This window comes from Corapipo altera, unplaced genomic scaffold, assembly GCF_003945725.1.
Source record: "Corapipo altera isolate COAL_440 unplaced genomic scaffold, ASM394572v1 218, whole genome shotgun sequence".
Lineage (NCBI taxonomy): Eukaryota > Metazoa > Chordata > Aves > Passeriformes > Pipridae > Corapipo > Corapipo altera.
Window position 1 is genome coordinate 167,985 of NW_020885072.1, and position 15,206 is coordinate 183,190.

General features: G+C 65.6%; 1 protein-coding gene across 4 annotated transcripts in view; it reads left to right on the top strand.

Annotated features, from left to right (window-relative positions):
- Nucleotides 1-15,206, top strand: part of SYT7 (synaptotagmin 7) — a 26,273-nt gene that overhangs the window by 10,857 nt on the left and 210 nt on the right. Inside the window, exons 2-13 of one of the 4 annotated variants that reach the window (XM_027669207.1) lie at nucleotides 305-408; nucleotides 2,293-2,372; nucleotides 3,516-3,647; nucleotides 4,174-4,380; nucleotides 7,094-7,462; nucleotides 9,423-9,548; nucleotides 11,716-11,851; nucleotides 12,224-12,494; nucleotides 12,984-13,153; nucleotides 13,538-13,652; nucleotides 13,734-13,933; nucleotides 14,658-14,777. In XM_027669207.1, coding sequence (XP_027525008.1) covers nucleotides 305-408; nucleotides 2,293-2,372; nucleotides 3,516-3,647; nucleotides 4,174-4,380; nucleotides 7,094-7,462; nucleotides 9,423-9,548; nucleotides 11,716-11,851; nucleotides 12,224-12,494; nucleotides 12,984-13,153; nucleotides 13,538-13,652; nucleotides 13,734-13,933; nucleotides 14,658-14,762 — 2,015 coding nt within the window. In that variant the 3' untranslated portion in view covers nucleotides 14,763-14,777. The remainder of the gene's footprint in view (nucleotides 1-304; nucleotides 409-2,292; nucleotides 2,373-3,515; nucleotides 3,648-4,173; nucleotides 4,381-7,093; nucleotides 7,463-9,422; nucleotides 9,549-11,715; nucleotides 11,852-12,223; nucleotides 12,495-12,983; nucleotides 13,154-13,537; nucleotides 13,653-13,733; nucleotides 13,934-14,657; nucleotides 14,778-15,206) is intronic. The other 3 variants (XM_027669208.1, XM_027669209.1, XM_027669210.1) reach the window with 3 other exon arrangements.

Genomic DNA, 15,206 nt, shown 5'->3' on the forward strand with positions numbered 1-15,206 from the left:
GGAAGAGGAAGAGGAAGAGGAAGAGGAAGAGGAAGAGGAAGAGGAAGAGGAAGGAAGGGGAAGGAAAAGGGGAGGGGGCTGGAGAAGGTGAAAGGATGAGGAAAGGATGAGCATCAGGAAGGCAAAGAGGGAGGAAAGGAGAAGGGCTGGACAAGGGGAAGCCTGGAAATCGGGAAGGGGAAGGAGCTGTGTTTTCCCTGCCTCTCCTCACCCGGCTCTCCCGGGTGCTCCCGGTGGGTGCTGCGCCCCCACTCCCAGCAGGAATAGCAGGGAATCCCCTGTGACCCCCTGTTCTGTCCCGCAGGGAGCCCCTCCCGGGACGTGCTGCTGGTCTCAGCCATCATCACCGTCAGCCTTAGTGCCACCATCGTCCTCTGCGGGATCTGCCAGTGGTGCCAGCGCAAGATGGTGAGTGCCACCATTCCCTGCCCCCTTCCCGGCCCGGGGGGCAATTCCCGCTGCCGGGGATTCCCCGGCTGCGCCTTTCCTCCGGGCTGGTTTTTCCGGCCGGGATAATGAAAGGTTCGGGCGCCGCCGTTCGCGTGGCGCGAAGGGAAGTTTCCAAATATCTGGATGTATGTTGGTGACGAGCCGGAACGAGCTGGCCCCTGTCCTGCTGGGCACGCTCCCGCCTGGAAAAGCCCTGTGGGAAGGTGGCCAGCCCGTCCCTGGCACCACGAGCCGTCCCTGCTGCCCGCTTCCCTCCGCATTCCCACCGTGGATCGGGGCAGCGCTCCCTCCCTCCCTTCCTCCTCCTTCTCCCGCTCTCCCGGGAGCAGGACGTGCTCGGCCACGTTTCCTTCGCCGTCGGAATCGAATCTGGGTCAAGTGCTCCGACGGCAGCGGCGCTTCCTGTGTGGGAGATGCCCACCCTGAGCCGTGGGAAGGCAGCATTCCCCCGGGAATGGGAGAGGGGATCCGGCCGGGGGTAAGGCAGCGTGGGGGAGCTGGGTGGGAAGAGGCTTCCAGGTACCCTCCAGGAGATGTGGAGAGGCAGGGATAAGCGCTGGAAAGGAGGAGGACGAACTGGCAGGGGAACAAACAAGTGTAAATTGGCCGGGAAGGCGAATCCCAACCGGCCCTCGGCAGCGCCCGGAGCTGGAACGGCTGCGTGGGAATGACGGCCAAGCCCGGCAGGCCCGGCTCCGGGATGTGCCCACGCGGCCACTGCCGGGAGGGCCGTGTCCTCACGAGCCCTGAGCCGGGACAGGGATGAGCCCAGGGCTCAGGGACGACTCCCTCCAGGAAGGCCTGTGCACATCCAGGGAGGTCCGACATCCCTGCAGCTCCTGGCAGGATTAGCCCATGGGCAACCAAGAAGATCCAGGTGTTGCCCTGCAGCTCCCAGCAGGATTAGCCCACGGGCATCCAATCCAACATTCCTACAGAGCCCAGCAGGATCAGCCCATGGGCATCCAGCATCTCAGCAGGATCAGCCTGTGGACAGCCAAAGAGATCCAGGTGTTCCCCTGCAGCTCCCAGCAGGATCAGCCCATGGACATCCAAGGACATCCAACATTCCTGCAGCTTCCAGCAGGATTAGCCCACGGGCATCCAAGGAGTTCCAGCACCCTGGCAGCTCCCAGCTGGATCAGCCCATGGCTGCCCAAGGACACTGTGCCAAGAGCACAGGTGTCTCAGCATTCCAAGGATTTGGCTCCGTGCGGAGCTGCAGAGGCTGGGAAGGAAGAGAAGGGGGAAATATTCCCATTCCCTGGGCAGGCTGGATGCAGGGGGGATGCTCTCAGCTCCAGGACCAGGAAGGGTCGGTTCTCCAGCCCATCCTGCTGTGGGAGCTGCTCCCTTCCCACCTGGAGCCTCCTCGGCTCCTAATTGTTGCCTAATTGGCGCTAATTGTGCTCCGGGCTTGGAGCGTGCGGAACCCGCCGGAGTGTCCTGATTACCAGCCCCAGTTAGGAGCCAGCTCCGGCTTCATTATCCCACGGCAGTGCTTCCCGGGCACTGGGAAAGGTGAACTCAATTAATCCAGCTTCAATTAAGCCTAAAATTATCCACTGCTTCCCGGCGAGGCCTTGGAATGGGACACCGGAGGCGGTGACCGTCCTGTCCTTGGGGTGACGCGGGGCACGAGCCCCCAGGGATCACGGGACGGAGCAACTGGGAATTTTGCCACTTGGATGGGTGGGATGGAGCCTGGAGACTGCGAGGGAATAAGGGAAAAAGGCGAAATCCAGGATGAACTCAGCAGATGGTGGCAGCTCCCATCCTTTGCTGGGATGCTCCAGGGGTCCCCTGCCACTCCCTCATTCCTCCCTCCTGCCTTTTCCATAGGGAAAGCGTTACAAGACTTCCCTGGAGACCGTGGGAACTCCGGATTCCAGCCGAGGCCGCAGCGAAAAGAAAACCATCAAGTAGGTGCCAGGACTGGGGGGGAGAGGAAGGACAGAGGTGGCCATTCCCTGGTTCCCCACTCCCAGTGGGAAAGGGGCTCCGGGACACTGGGAGAGCTGGTGGGTCTCTCCTGCATCCTTGTGTATCCCATGGAGCCATAGGATGGAGCCACAGGATGGAGCCACGGGAGCCTCAGCCCAGGGATGCTCCAGGTCTGGGTGTGCAGACGGCTCTGCATCCCAGGGGCATTCCATGCAGGAAGGAGAGCAGAGCTGAAGTGTCTCGTGGCTCTGGGTAGGGAATAAAGTGCGGGGCTTGGGAGTTGGAGGGGCTCTCCTGGATATCCCAGATCCAGTGCTGCCTCTGGAAACCCCCCACAGGGCTCCAGGGAGGAGGGAGCCAGACTGGCAGCAGGGAAAGAGCTTCTACCTGGAATAAGGCTATGGAAAAACTCCTCCCACGGTGTCTGGGGTACCTCAGGCACCTGGATGCTGCTCCCAGCCCAGCTGGGATGAGGTGGAAGTGGAGTGGGAAGCACATCCCCTCCTGAATCCCGGCACACGTGGCTTTCCCTCCCCAGCTCCAGCGCGTTCCGTCCAGCCGGGATCATCCCGGAGCTGCAGGTGGGCCCTGGCGAGGGCTGGGAGGGCCGGGCAGGGGCAGCTTTTCCAGTCTCCCAGCGGGGACCCTCTGGGCCCCCAATCCCTGGCGCGCAGATCTGGTGGCTTCCCGGAGCCAGGAATTCCAGGCTCCACACTGGCAGCAGGAAGGGATCTGGAAGGGTCTCCAACACGTGGTTAACCATGCAGGGCGCACTTCCAGGACCTGTTGAGGAGGCAACATGGACACACACGGGAATGCTGTGCCGGCACCATGCTCACTCCTTAATTCCCACCATCCTTCTCTCCTTCCCAGCCGGTGGAGCCGCCCGCTCCTGTCTCTCCACAGCTCTTCCCTGCTCCATCCGTCCGTCTGTCCCTGTCCGTGTGTGTGTGTGTGTGTTGGTGTCCCAGGGATGGGCGGCTGCGCTCCCCGTCTCTCTCCGCAGGATCCCGGTGCTCCGGGGCCGGAGCGCTGCTTTCCCTTCCCCTTTCCCGCAGGAATTCAGCTTCTCTCTCTTGTATTTCCCTTTTCTCTTCTCCCCTGGAATCCGGCCGCTGTAGCGATCTAGACAGAGACTTTTGGAATAACAATGACAACACAGTGCAGCAGAAATGGAGCTCCTACCCTCCCAAGGAGTTTATCCTAAACATTTCTCCTTACGCTCCGTACGGTGATCCGCGCCTTTCCCTCAAGTGAGTCTCTCCTTGCCGGGTTTGCTCCGTGTAGTGAGTATTTGGGCAGCACCCTCTCGCCTTCCTCCTCCTCCTCCTCTTCCTCCTCCTCCTCCTCCTCCTGCTCCTGCTCCCGGGCTCCCCGCACGCCACCCCATGGGCCTCCCCATGGAGACGAGCAACCCCTCCTTCCCGCTTTCCCGGGGCTTCCTGGGATGTCCCCCCGGGACGGGGTTGCACGTTGGGGGCACCCCCTCGGCACGGGGTCGGGCTGCCGGTGAGCGGGACCCCAATTCCCGACCCCTTTCCCACCTCCCCACTTTCTTTTGGATGGTTTTCAGAGGCCCCCCACGCTCCCCCCGGCCAGGCCCCCATTTTTTTTTTTTTTGGCAGTGCTGATGTCTCTCTCTCTCTCTCTGTCTGTCTGTCCGTCTCTTGTCCGTCCGGCTCTGTCGCCCTCTCCCCTCATTCCTCTCCCACGTCCGTCCGTGTGTCCGTCCGGCTCCGTGTGTGTCCTGGGGGGTGTCCGGCCGCCGGCCCGGCCCAGTGGCTCTCTGTTATCAGGGGCCAAGCTGACGGCGTCGGCCGCCTCCGGCTTATCCGGGGACCGGCCCGGGGACAAGCAGCGGCTCGGCGAGGACGGGATGAGGAGCAGCGTGTCCGCCCACAGCGAGCCCGGAGCGGGAAAGGCGGCACGAGGCCGCTGGCACACGGTGCAGAGCCACTTGGCCGCAGGGAAGCTCAGCCTGTCCAAGTGAGTGAGCACGGCACCGGCACGGACACGGTCCCCTCCGAGGGATGCGCTCGGATGGGGGCCACCGGCAGGTCCCCGGGGCTACCAACGTGTTCCCAACGCCACTGCCAGGTCCCTGGGGCCACCAATAGGTCCTCAGGACCACCAACAGGTCTTCAGGGCCATCAATATTTTCCCAAGGTCACCAGCAGATTCCTGGGGCCACCAGAAGGTCCCTGGGGCCACCAGTAGGTTCTCAGGGTCACCAATAGATTCTCAGGACCACCCACACATCTTCAAGGCCACCAATAAATTCCCAAGGTCACCAGCAGGTCCCTTGGGCCACCAACAGCTCTTCAGGGCCACTGATATATTCCCAAGGTCAGCAGCAGGTCCCTGGAGACACCAGCAGCTCTTCAGGGCCACCAACATGTTCCCAAGGTCACCAACGGGTCCCTTGGGCCACCAGTAGATCCTCAAGACCACCAACAGCTCTTCAGGGCCGCCAACAGATCCCTTGGGCCACCAGCAGATTCCCAGAGCCACCAACAGGTCCTCAGGGCCACCAATATGTCCCGAAGGCCACCAGCAGATTCCCAGGGCCACTGTGCCGAAGGCAATGAGGAGTTTCCCGTGCTCCTGATGTTGTTTTGGCTCAGGGGGGCCCCTTTATGTGCCGTGTCTGGCACATTTCCAGCTTTGTCTGATCCCGGCGGGAAGCAGCTCAGCATTCCCAGGGCAGGCAGTGCCAACTTGGTGATGGCCCAGAGGTGGGAAGTGCTGTCCCGTGTTCCCATCCCTCGGGAATGGTGCCGTCTCCACCTTCTTCCCTCCCCATGCTCCCCTGACCCGGTGCCAACATAACATTTGTGGCTCTACCACCCCGTACTGGGAAAATCTGGGAGAAGTCCAGGATTGATCAGTTTTAGGGAAAATCCAGGCTTTGGCAGGCTCAGGGTGGGGGTCAGTGAGACCCTCCACTGGGAAGGCCGCAGCTCTGCCGGCTGCTGACGGGAATGTGTCAGATCTGGCTCCGTCCTGTGTTCCTGGACTCTGCCCTGGTTCTGCGGCACCAGGATGTGGCATCCAGGACATCCCGGCAACAGCCCCGGCACCCTTGGAGAGCCTGGGGGTTCCCAGGCTGGTGTTGCTTTTCCAGCCGTGTCAGTGGGGAGAAAACCTATGGAAAAGGGGCAGGTCCGTCCTGCTGCCTGGGAGAAATCCCGAATGCCCCCAGAATCGGTGGCACGACGCTGGTGCGCTCCAGTTGGGAACTGGGAGCAGGAGGGAGAGGCAAGGAAGAGGGGGAGCCGTATTCAGGCTCGGTGGAGAAGCGAATTCCCACTGGGAATCCGGGCAGACGGACGACGGCCGGCGCAGGCGGCCAGGGCAGGGTTAAGGGCGCGTCCCGTTTTCCAGCACCCCTTTGGCGCAGAGCCGTCGGGATCGGGGGCGCCCTGGGGGTCCACGCCGAGGGTCCGGGTGCTGTGTCCCGCTCCCGGTTCCACGGGATCCATCCGGGAGCGGGCAGGGCGCGGTGCCGCCTGGCACAGCGCTGGCAGAGCTCGCGCCTCCAGCTGGCGCGGGGCCGACGGGAGCCAGATTTAGTTTCCTGTGACTGAGAGGTTGTAAATTGAACTAATTTAGGATTCCATAGGAAAACGAAAGGAGGGCGGCGGCGGCGCGGGGGGAGGGGGGGGCAGTGCCCGGGCAGTGCCTCCGGCTCCGGCCATCCCGGCTCTCCGCTCCTCTCCACTCCCTTCCCTCCTCTCTCTCTTCCTCCCGCCTTTCGCTCTTTCTTCACCTCTTTATTTCGGTTTTTGGAGCTATTTATCCTTGCCCTGCCATCCCCCTCTACCCCCGCCGCTGGCATTGCACGATGGCACAGCTTTGTCCCGTGGCAACGCCGGGATCGGGATGAGGTCGGCGGGTGCCGCTCGAGGCGACTCCTCGATGGTCCCAGGGGGCATTTTGGCCCCCCGGTCCCCCTGCCACGAGCATTCCGGGCCGCCACGGGCATTCCCGCCCGGCTGCATGGGCCGCGCCAGGCATGCGCTGCTTCCTCGCCGGCATCCCGCCCGCTCTTCCCGCTCTGGAAGCCTGTCCGTCCCGGGCCGGGCTTCGCCGCTCTCCGCGTCCCACCGGAGCCGCGTCCGCATCCACCGTCCCACAGTTGGGAGCCTCCCACCTCGGGCATCCCTCCCTGGGGCCCCCCGACTCTCTGGAACGGCCCCGCGGCGGGGATTCGGCCCCGCGGCGCCGCGGGATCCCCCCCCAGGATCCCGGCGGGATGGGGCCGCGGAGCCCCCGCGGCGCGGGCGCGGGGCTGGGCGGGGAGGGAGCGGGGCCGAGGGGCCGGGCCGGCGGCACGTGAGCGGCCGCCGCGGGATTTGCCTCCTCGCAGCAGCCTCATTCTCCCGCAGACGAGGTCGGGCGCCGGGAAGCGGAGCGGCAGCCGCGGGAAGCGGGTGGGCACATCCAGCCCGGCCGAGCCCCCCGGGGGGGGACGCAGGACGGGGGGCGACATGGTGGCGGCACGAGCCCCCCGGGCCCCCGGCAAGGCCGAGCCGCGGGCGAGAGGCGGAGGATCCGGGCGCCGCTCCCGCTGGCTCCCGCCGGAGCGTTCCCTGCGCTGGGGCATCTTCTCTCTAACTCTCTTCTTTTCCTTCCTCCAATTTTGCCCCTTCACCTTCTTCTCCTTTCTCTCCTCTCCTCTGCCCTTCCTCTCCCTAAGTTTCGAGGACTCCACCCTGTCCACAGCCACTACCCTTGAGTATATCCCCACCTCAGCAGGCGATCCCAAATTCCAGAGGCCCCGCACGCTCATGCGCCAGCAAAGTCTGCAGCAGCCCCTCAGCCAACACCAGCGCGGCAACCACAGCCAGCCCACCACCAGCCAGAGCCTGGGCCACCTCCAGGCCCACAGCGGCCCCTCCGGCACCGCCGCCAACTCCCGCGGCGCCCGCGGCGGCCAAACGCGCCAGGGGACGGCCGCCGGCTCCAAGCAACGCATGGCCGGGGGCCGGAGCCGCTCCAACCCCGGCAGCTGGGACCACGTGGTGGGGCAGATCCGCAGCCGCGGCTTGGACATGAAGTCCTTCCTGTAAGTGTGTGCTCTCCAGAGCTCTTCCCTCCGGCGCCATCCCCATCGCCTCCTCCTCTGCTCCACCATCCTCTGCCTCTGGTCCATCGTCCTTTCCATCTTACTCTCCTCTGCTCCTTTGCCTGCTCCATCCCCATCTCCTCTGCTCCATCCCTCTGCTTCATCCCTGTCTCCTCTGCTCCATCCCTCTGCTTCATCCCTCTCTCTTCTGCTCCATCCCTCCCTCAATCCCTCTCTCCGTCCCTCTCCATCCGTCTTTCCTCTGTTCCATCTCCTCTGCTCCCTCTCTCCTCTGCTCCATCCCTCTGCTCCATCCCTCTGCTTCATCCCCATCTCCTCTGCTCCATCCCTCCCTCAGTCCCTCTCTCCATCGCTCTCCATCCCTCTTTCCTCTGTTCCATCCCTCTCTCCATCCCTCCCTCTATCCCTCTCTCCATCCCTGTCTCCATCCCTCTCTCCTCTGTTCCTTCATTCGCCCCCTCACGGCCGCTCGTCCATCACCCCCTCGGGGACACGCTGCCCATTCCCGCGGGAAGATCCATGTCCCTTCTATCCCCCTCACGGGGGGCAGGGATGACCCACCCGGCCCGGGGGGCTCAGGGAAGGGTCCCCCAGTTTGCTTTGCCATGTCAGCACCGGCTGGGCTGGATACTGCACTCCTTTTCCATCCCCAGGGAATGCAGGGATGATCCAGCCCGCGGGATAGCCACCGGCGCTGTCCCCGGGGAGTGACATTGTCCCAAGGATTCGGGGAGGGGGTGGCGGCGGCCCCCGTGCAGGGCGACCGTGTGTTGGGCCCCGATATCGCTCCCAGCCGGAGGATCCGTGTGATCCTTAAGCTCCTTAACCCCATCTCCTCCATCGGCGCTGGATTCCCAGCATCAAACCCCGGGGGCTAATCCGAGTCCCGTGTTGTCACCGTGGCTCGGCACATGACAATGTCACTCCTCCGCAGAGCCGGTGCCCCCGGCTCCATCCTCCCCTGGATTCTCCAGCTCCTCCCTTTTCTCCGTTTGCCCCCCAGCACCCTGGAAAAAGGGATGCTGCGGTCCCAGCTGCGCCTCCCGCAGGCTGGGAGAGCTGGGAGTGGGACACGGGGACTGATCCTGCCCTTCCATGAGCTGGCACAGCACCTCCTGCATCAGGATTAGGTGGGAAACACCCCGAGAGGCACCAGTTTGGGCGCTCATCCCGCTCCTTCCCGCACAGGCAGCTCTGGAGAGAGGGACGAACCTTCCTCCGGGCCCCCTGGGGTGCACTGACCGTCACCCCCCCCGCTCCTCATTCCTCTACGATCTTCCCTTTCCCACCGGGCGGTCCCTTCCAGCTCCATTTCCCGGGTTCCCAACACGGAGCTGCGGCTCCTCAGCCATCCCGAGGGTCACGTTCTCCCTGTTTACCGAGCCCTGGTGCCGCTTCCAGCCTGGAATGGGCGGAGGGGGAGCAGCCGCAGCGCCCAGACGTGCCGAGTCAGCGCGGAGAAGCCGCTGCCGCTTCCCACCGCCTCTTTCCCGATCCATTGATTTTTCCTTTTGCTCTGCTCCCCCTCCCCGGCGCCGCGGTGTAAATGCGGCTCCGGATCCCAGAGAGGCCGTTCCAGAGGGGGCAAAGAGCCTCGGATAGGGCGCCGCCACCCCCTCCTCCATGGAATGATGCCGGTGCCTCACTCCTGCCATACCGTCCCTCGTTCCCAGCCCCTCCGGTCGCCTTTTCCCCCTTTCACCAGGATTTTGGCATCCTCCCTGCCTGGACCGGTGGAGGAGAGGGATGTCCAGGCGGGGGTATCCAGCTCCCCGGAGCCGGTGCCTTTCTCCCCGCAGCCCATCCCGCAGGAGCCGGCGGGCACATCCAGGGGCCCCTCGCCGAGGCCCCGCCGGCTCCTGCCGGTTCCCCGCCTGACGCTGTGTTCTCCTCTCTCTTTCTCTCTCTCTCCCGCTGCCGGCGGGGCCCGCCCGGGCAGGGAAGGCCGGATGGTGGTGTTATCCCTGGTTTTGGGACTCTCAGAGCAAGATGACTTTGCCAATATTCCCGACCTGCAACCCGCTGGGACGCAGCCGAACCAGGCGAACGCTCAGGGGGACAAGAGGTATGAGCGAGGACGAGGCCGGTCCCGCAGGAGGAGGACACGAGGGCCCCATCCAGGGAGGAGGAGGAGGAGGAGGAGGAGGCTGCCCTCGTGGAGCGCCAAGGTCGGAGCGGCACAGGGTGGCCCAGCGGGCACCGGGACGTCTGAGCTCTCCCCGTCTGAGTTCTGCCTCCGGAGCGGCGGCACCGAGAGGACTCCCCACCCCTCCCTCCTCCCTCCTTCCTCCCCCTCCTGCCCTTCCCGGCGCTGGCTGCATGCGGGGGGACGCGCTCGGGCAGCCGCGGGGCAGGGGGGACGCGCGGGGACCGCCCCAAAAGGACTCTGCACGGGCTGAGCCGCGTCCCGTCCCCACAGCACCGCTGCCGCCTCTGTCCCGGCGGGACGGGCAGCATCCCTTGGGATACGGGGACACCGCTGCCGCCTCCGTCCCGGCGGGACGGGCAGCATCCCTTGGGATACGGGGACACCGCTGCCCCCCACAAAGGGGCAGAGCGAGCGCGACGTGCCGGGAGGACGCGTTATCCCCGTTCTCCGGCACGGCACGGCCCCTCGCCTCCGGCTGCTCCCCGCGATCCCGGGATGCCAAGGGCTTGGCATGGCACGCCGCAGCGGCAGGAGAGCCCGGCTGGCAGCGGCGGAGGGTCCGTGTGCCGCCGGGAGCGGCTGTTCGTCCCCTCCGGAGCAGGGGGGAGGTGTGAAGCCGGCGGGCGCTGCTCGGCGTGCGGCTCAACTGGCACCGTTCTCGCCCACCGGCTATTTTTACCCTGCTCCGCTTGGTTTTCGCTCCATCTTTTAGCACTTCCCTCCCCGGCGTCGCGCTGCGCAGCCGGTCCCCGCCGGGAGCACCGGGAATACCGGGAGCACCGGCAGCGCGCGCCGACGGGACAGGGGGGGCACCCGGGACACGGCGGGGGGTGGGTGGCTGTGCCGCAAGACCCCGCTCCCGCTTCCCGCATCCAGGCTCCAAAAACCCCATGCCGGCGCACGCATGGCCTCCCCACCTCCATCCCCGCTCCTCCCCATTCCCTGAGCTCCGCAGGACGCGGCGGGTCCGGCCGGCGGAGGGGACGCGCCCGGGCGGCCTCCGCTCCCTCCCGCCCGGCGACGCTGCCGACCGACCGCTCTTCTTCCTCTTCCAAACACCTCCTCCATCCCTGTTTCTCAGCTTCTTCCTTCCAGCCCGTCCCCGGCGGCTCCAGCCCGGCGCCTCGGCGCGTCTCCCGTCCCGGTGACCAATCGCTCTCCGTCCGTCTGTCCATCCCCCCTCTCCCATTCCCTCCCGGCAGGCCGGCGCTGGATGACACCGCTCCTCCTTTCTCTTGCTCTTTCCCGCTCTCTCTCCCGCTGTCCGTGACTTCCTGCGGCTCCACCGGTGCCTCCTCGCCCAGCGGCTCCTCCGCCTTTCATTTTCCCCGGTTTTAACTTTATTTTCCCTCCCCAGCTGCCTCGGCCTCTCCGGTCCTTCCCGGGTGCCATCCCGTGTGTGCGTGCGTGTGTCCGCTCCCCGTGTGTCAGCGTGTGCTTGGCGTGGTGTGGCGTGTCCGTGGCATGTCCTGTGCCTTCCTGAGTGTCCCTGCACCTCTTGGTGGTTTGTCACGGTGTCGTGGCTCAGCGGGAGCATCCCGGGGTGCCTGTCCCCCCTCTGCCATGTGCCTGTGTCCCGTGGTCCCTGTGCCTTGTGGCAGCGTGGCCCCGGTGCATTCCCGTCTCCATCGCTGCTCTGTCCGGCTGCCTCCCGCCGCTCCCGGCTGCCCACCCTTCCCGGCACCATTCCCACCATCCGGGAGCCACCGGGACAGCGATCCCGGGGGGGTCTCGGCCGCAGGAAAGCACGTGGAGCACCCATGGGTGCCCACCGGGATAACGGGCTGTGGTGTGTGAGGTGCAGCCGGAGCCGCCAGTGGGGACAGGGCCGTCCCTGGCCTGGGGACACGGACGGTGTGGGACCTGCTGCTGTGCTCCGAAGGTCCCAGGGCACCCACTGGCACTGGGATCGGGGCTGGGAAGCCGGTGGGCCGCAGCCACCGGTGTCCTGGCAGCGTCCATTGGGTGCTGGCACAGCCCCGGCGCAGCATCTGCTGGAAGAGGGCACCCTGGCAGCCCCTCATGGTCTCGTCCTCGGCTCTCCCGGCCCCTCTCCTCCAGGGAATTGTCTCTCTTTCCACAGGTTGCCGGCCGGCGGCAAGGCCGTGAACACGGCGCCGGTGCCAGGGCAGCCGCCCCACGACGAGTCCGACCGCAAGACGGAGCCTCACTCCTCTGTCTCCGACCTGGTCAACTCCCTGACCAGCGAGATGCTCATGGTGGGTGGACGGGATGCACCGGGAATGGGGTCCCCATGGTCGGCATCCCACCCGTGCCAGAAGAGCTCCGGCACATCCCCCCGCTCCGCCGAGTCCCGCCGGCTCAGCGTGTCCCCGGGGCTGGCACGAGGGAGCGAGCGGGGCCGGACACGTGAGGGCTCTGCTGTCAGGAGGGATTTGGTTAATTGGAGCTCCCGCTTCCCCGGGACGAGTGGCACGGAGCCAGGAGTCATGGGAAGCAGCAGGGGCAGCGGGGAGAGGCTGATGGCCCCTGACAGCTCGCGGGGCCGGGGGTCGGGGTGATGCGAGGCCGGGGGCTGGGGGTCCCCAGCAATGCCTGGCATCACTCTCACCTCCCTCCTCCCCCCCCAGCTCTCCCCGGGCTCCGAGGATGATGAGGGCCACGAGGGCGTGAGCCGAGAGAACCTGGGCCGCATCCAGTTCAGCGTCGGCTACAACTTCCAGGAGTCCACCCTGACTGTGAAGATCATGAAGGCGCAGGAGCTGCCGGCCAAGGACTTCAGCGGCACCAGCGACCCCTTCGTCAAGATCTACCTGCTCCCCGACAAGAAGCACAAGCTGGAGACCAAGGTGAAGAGGAAGAACCTCAACCCGCACTGGAACGAGACCTTCCTCTTCGAAGGTAAGAATTGGGATGGGCCGGGAGTGGACGGACTGGCCCAGGGTGGGAACGGAGCCGTGGTGGGACCTGGGGGTTCGGCTCGACTCAAGCCGCTGGCGTGGTGGCCATCGGCAGTACCGTGGGTTGGCCAAGCCTCCAGGGCCAGGTTGGAGGGGTACCCCTTAAAGGGGACATGGGGGAAAGAGGGGAAGGCTCCATCCCCCCAACAAGCCCCCATGGGTGGGAATTAACCTGGCACCGGCCCCTCAGGCCATGCTCTGCTCCTTGTACTCTGTGTGGTTCAAAAGTCTTGTTGTTATCGTGGGAAGAGTGAGAAGGGTTGCCGGCTCCTCATTCCCTCTGGCTCTTCATCCCTCCAGCTCCTCATTCCCTCCAGTTCCTCATTCCCTCCGGCTCCTCATTCCCTCCAGCTCCTCATTCCCTCCAGCTCCTCATTCCCTCCAGCTCCTCATTCCCTCCAGCTCCTCACTCCCTCTGTCTCTGGTGCAGGGTTCCCCTATGAGAAGGTGGTGCAGCGGGTGCTGTACCTCCAGGTGCTGGACTACGACCGCTTCAGCCGCAACGATCCCATCGGAGAGGTGTCCATCCCGCTCAACAAGGTGGACCTCACCCAGATGCAGACCTTCTGGAAGGACCTGAAGCCGTGCAGCGATGGCAGCGTAAGGCCCTGGGCCCACTCCCACCCCTCAGTGTCCCGTCAGTGTCCCACCCCCCACTTCCTACCCCAACAGGGATGTTTTCTGCTGTTTTCCCTGATGAGACGTTTCTCTTCCCAAAGCTTTCTATTAAGGCTCCGAGTGGCCCATTTTGGGTCAAAACAAGCTGTTTCAGGTAGATCCAAAATGAAAGTTTTCTCCTCCTCCCGCCTCCAGCAAGACCAGCGAACATCCCACCGGGGGTGTCCCCGTTTCCTCCTGCCCTGATTTTCTGGGCAGCCCCAAAACCCCAACCCCGGAGGGGGGGGGTCCTGTCCCGTCACCCCACTCCCACTGTGGAGCTCCGTGGGGTGTGGCAGTCCCTCAGGGTGCCCGTGAATCCCACAGGGAAGCCGCGGGGAGCTGCTGCTGTCTCTGTGCTACAACCCCTCGGCCAATTCCATCGTGGTGAACATCATCAAGGCGCGGAACCTCAAAGCCATGGACATCGGGGGCACGTCAGGTACGGCCCCGGGCCCCTCCCGGCTCCGGCTGGCATTCCCCGATTCCCACGCCGGTGCTGAGCGCCTCTTTTCCCGCCCAGATCCCTACGTGAAGGTGTGGCTGATGTACAAGGACAAGCGGGTGGAGAAGAAGAAGACGGTGGTGATGAAGCGGTGCCTGAACCCCGTCTTCAACGAGTCCTTCGCCTTCGACATCCCCACGGAGCGGCTGCGCGAGACCACCATCGTCATCACCGTCATGGACAAGGACAGGCTGAGCCGCAACGACGTCATCGGCAAGGTGGGGACACTGGGGGGGCACCGAGGGGACACCGGGGGGACACTGGGGGGACATTGGGGCTGGGTGGGACTTGGGATGAGCGGCTTGAGGGCGACCGGTCTGTCACCTCCGGGGGGGAACACCTCAGGCTGCAGGGCCCAAGTTTTCCCAGGAGAGCAGGAAATGGGGCAGCAGGATCCGGGAGCCGGATCTGGCTGGCTGCCAATCCCCTGGGAATTATCCCCTCTGGATTTGCTGCACGTGAACCCCACCCAGCTGGCCGCGGGTGTAACCGTGGCAAACGAGGGTGGTAATATCCGTCCTCACCACTCGATCCCAAAAACCCTCCAAGGAAACCCATCAGCTGGCACAAATCCATCAAATAAAACCCCAGGTCAGCGCCACGGGCTGCCAGGGAGGGGCGGAGGTGGCAGCATTCCCGATGTGGGCACACCCGAGGGCACGGTGCCGGTGGCACGACTGTTCCCCGTTCCATGGACGCACAGGCAGCGTCCATGATATTCCATTAAAACCCCACCACGTGGCACCGGCTCCTCGAGGTGTCAGATGCGGTGGCAGCTGGCACACGCGGTTTTCCATATGGAAAATCTGCGGGTAAAAATAGCCCGGCGCCAGAAAAGCAGGGATGGAGGAGTTCGGGGGTGAAGGCGGCGGCGGCGGGGAGCGGGATGGGGATGGAGGGGCCGGGAGCGGAGCCGCGGATCCAAGGACGCCATTCCCGCAGATTTACCTGTCCTGGAAGAGCGGCCCCGGGGAGGTGAAGCACTGGAAGGACATGATCGCCCGCCCGCGCCAGGCGGTGGCACAGTGGCACCAGCTGAAGGCCTGAGCCCCCCCCCCCCCCCCGCGGCCGCGGGGCCCCCCCCCCCCTCCCCCCCCCCCCCCCCCCGCGCGGGCCCCGGGGGAGCGGGGCCCCCCGGCAGGAGGGGGGGGGGGGGGCCCCCCCGCCCCCCCCCCTGCTCTCGCCCCTCCCCGGCGCGGGGGGTCCCGGAGCTGCCGCGGACCCCCGGGCGAGGAGGTGCCAGAAGCGACGATTCCCCCCCTCCACCCCTATTCCCACCTCCGGGCGGGACTTCTGCGAGTGCTTCCGGAGCCTCTCGACCCCTCCCCGGCCTCGCCCCCACCCCCAAATTCCAGGGGGGGGGTCAGGCTACGGGAGCAGCAGGGACCCCCCCCCCCCCCCCCCCCCTTCCAACTCAAAAAAACCCCCCCGAGCGTCAGCGTCCCCCCCCCCCCCGCCCTTCCGAGCCCCCGCCGCCTCTCCCGGAGCCCC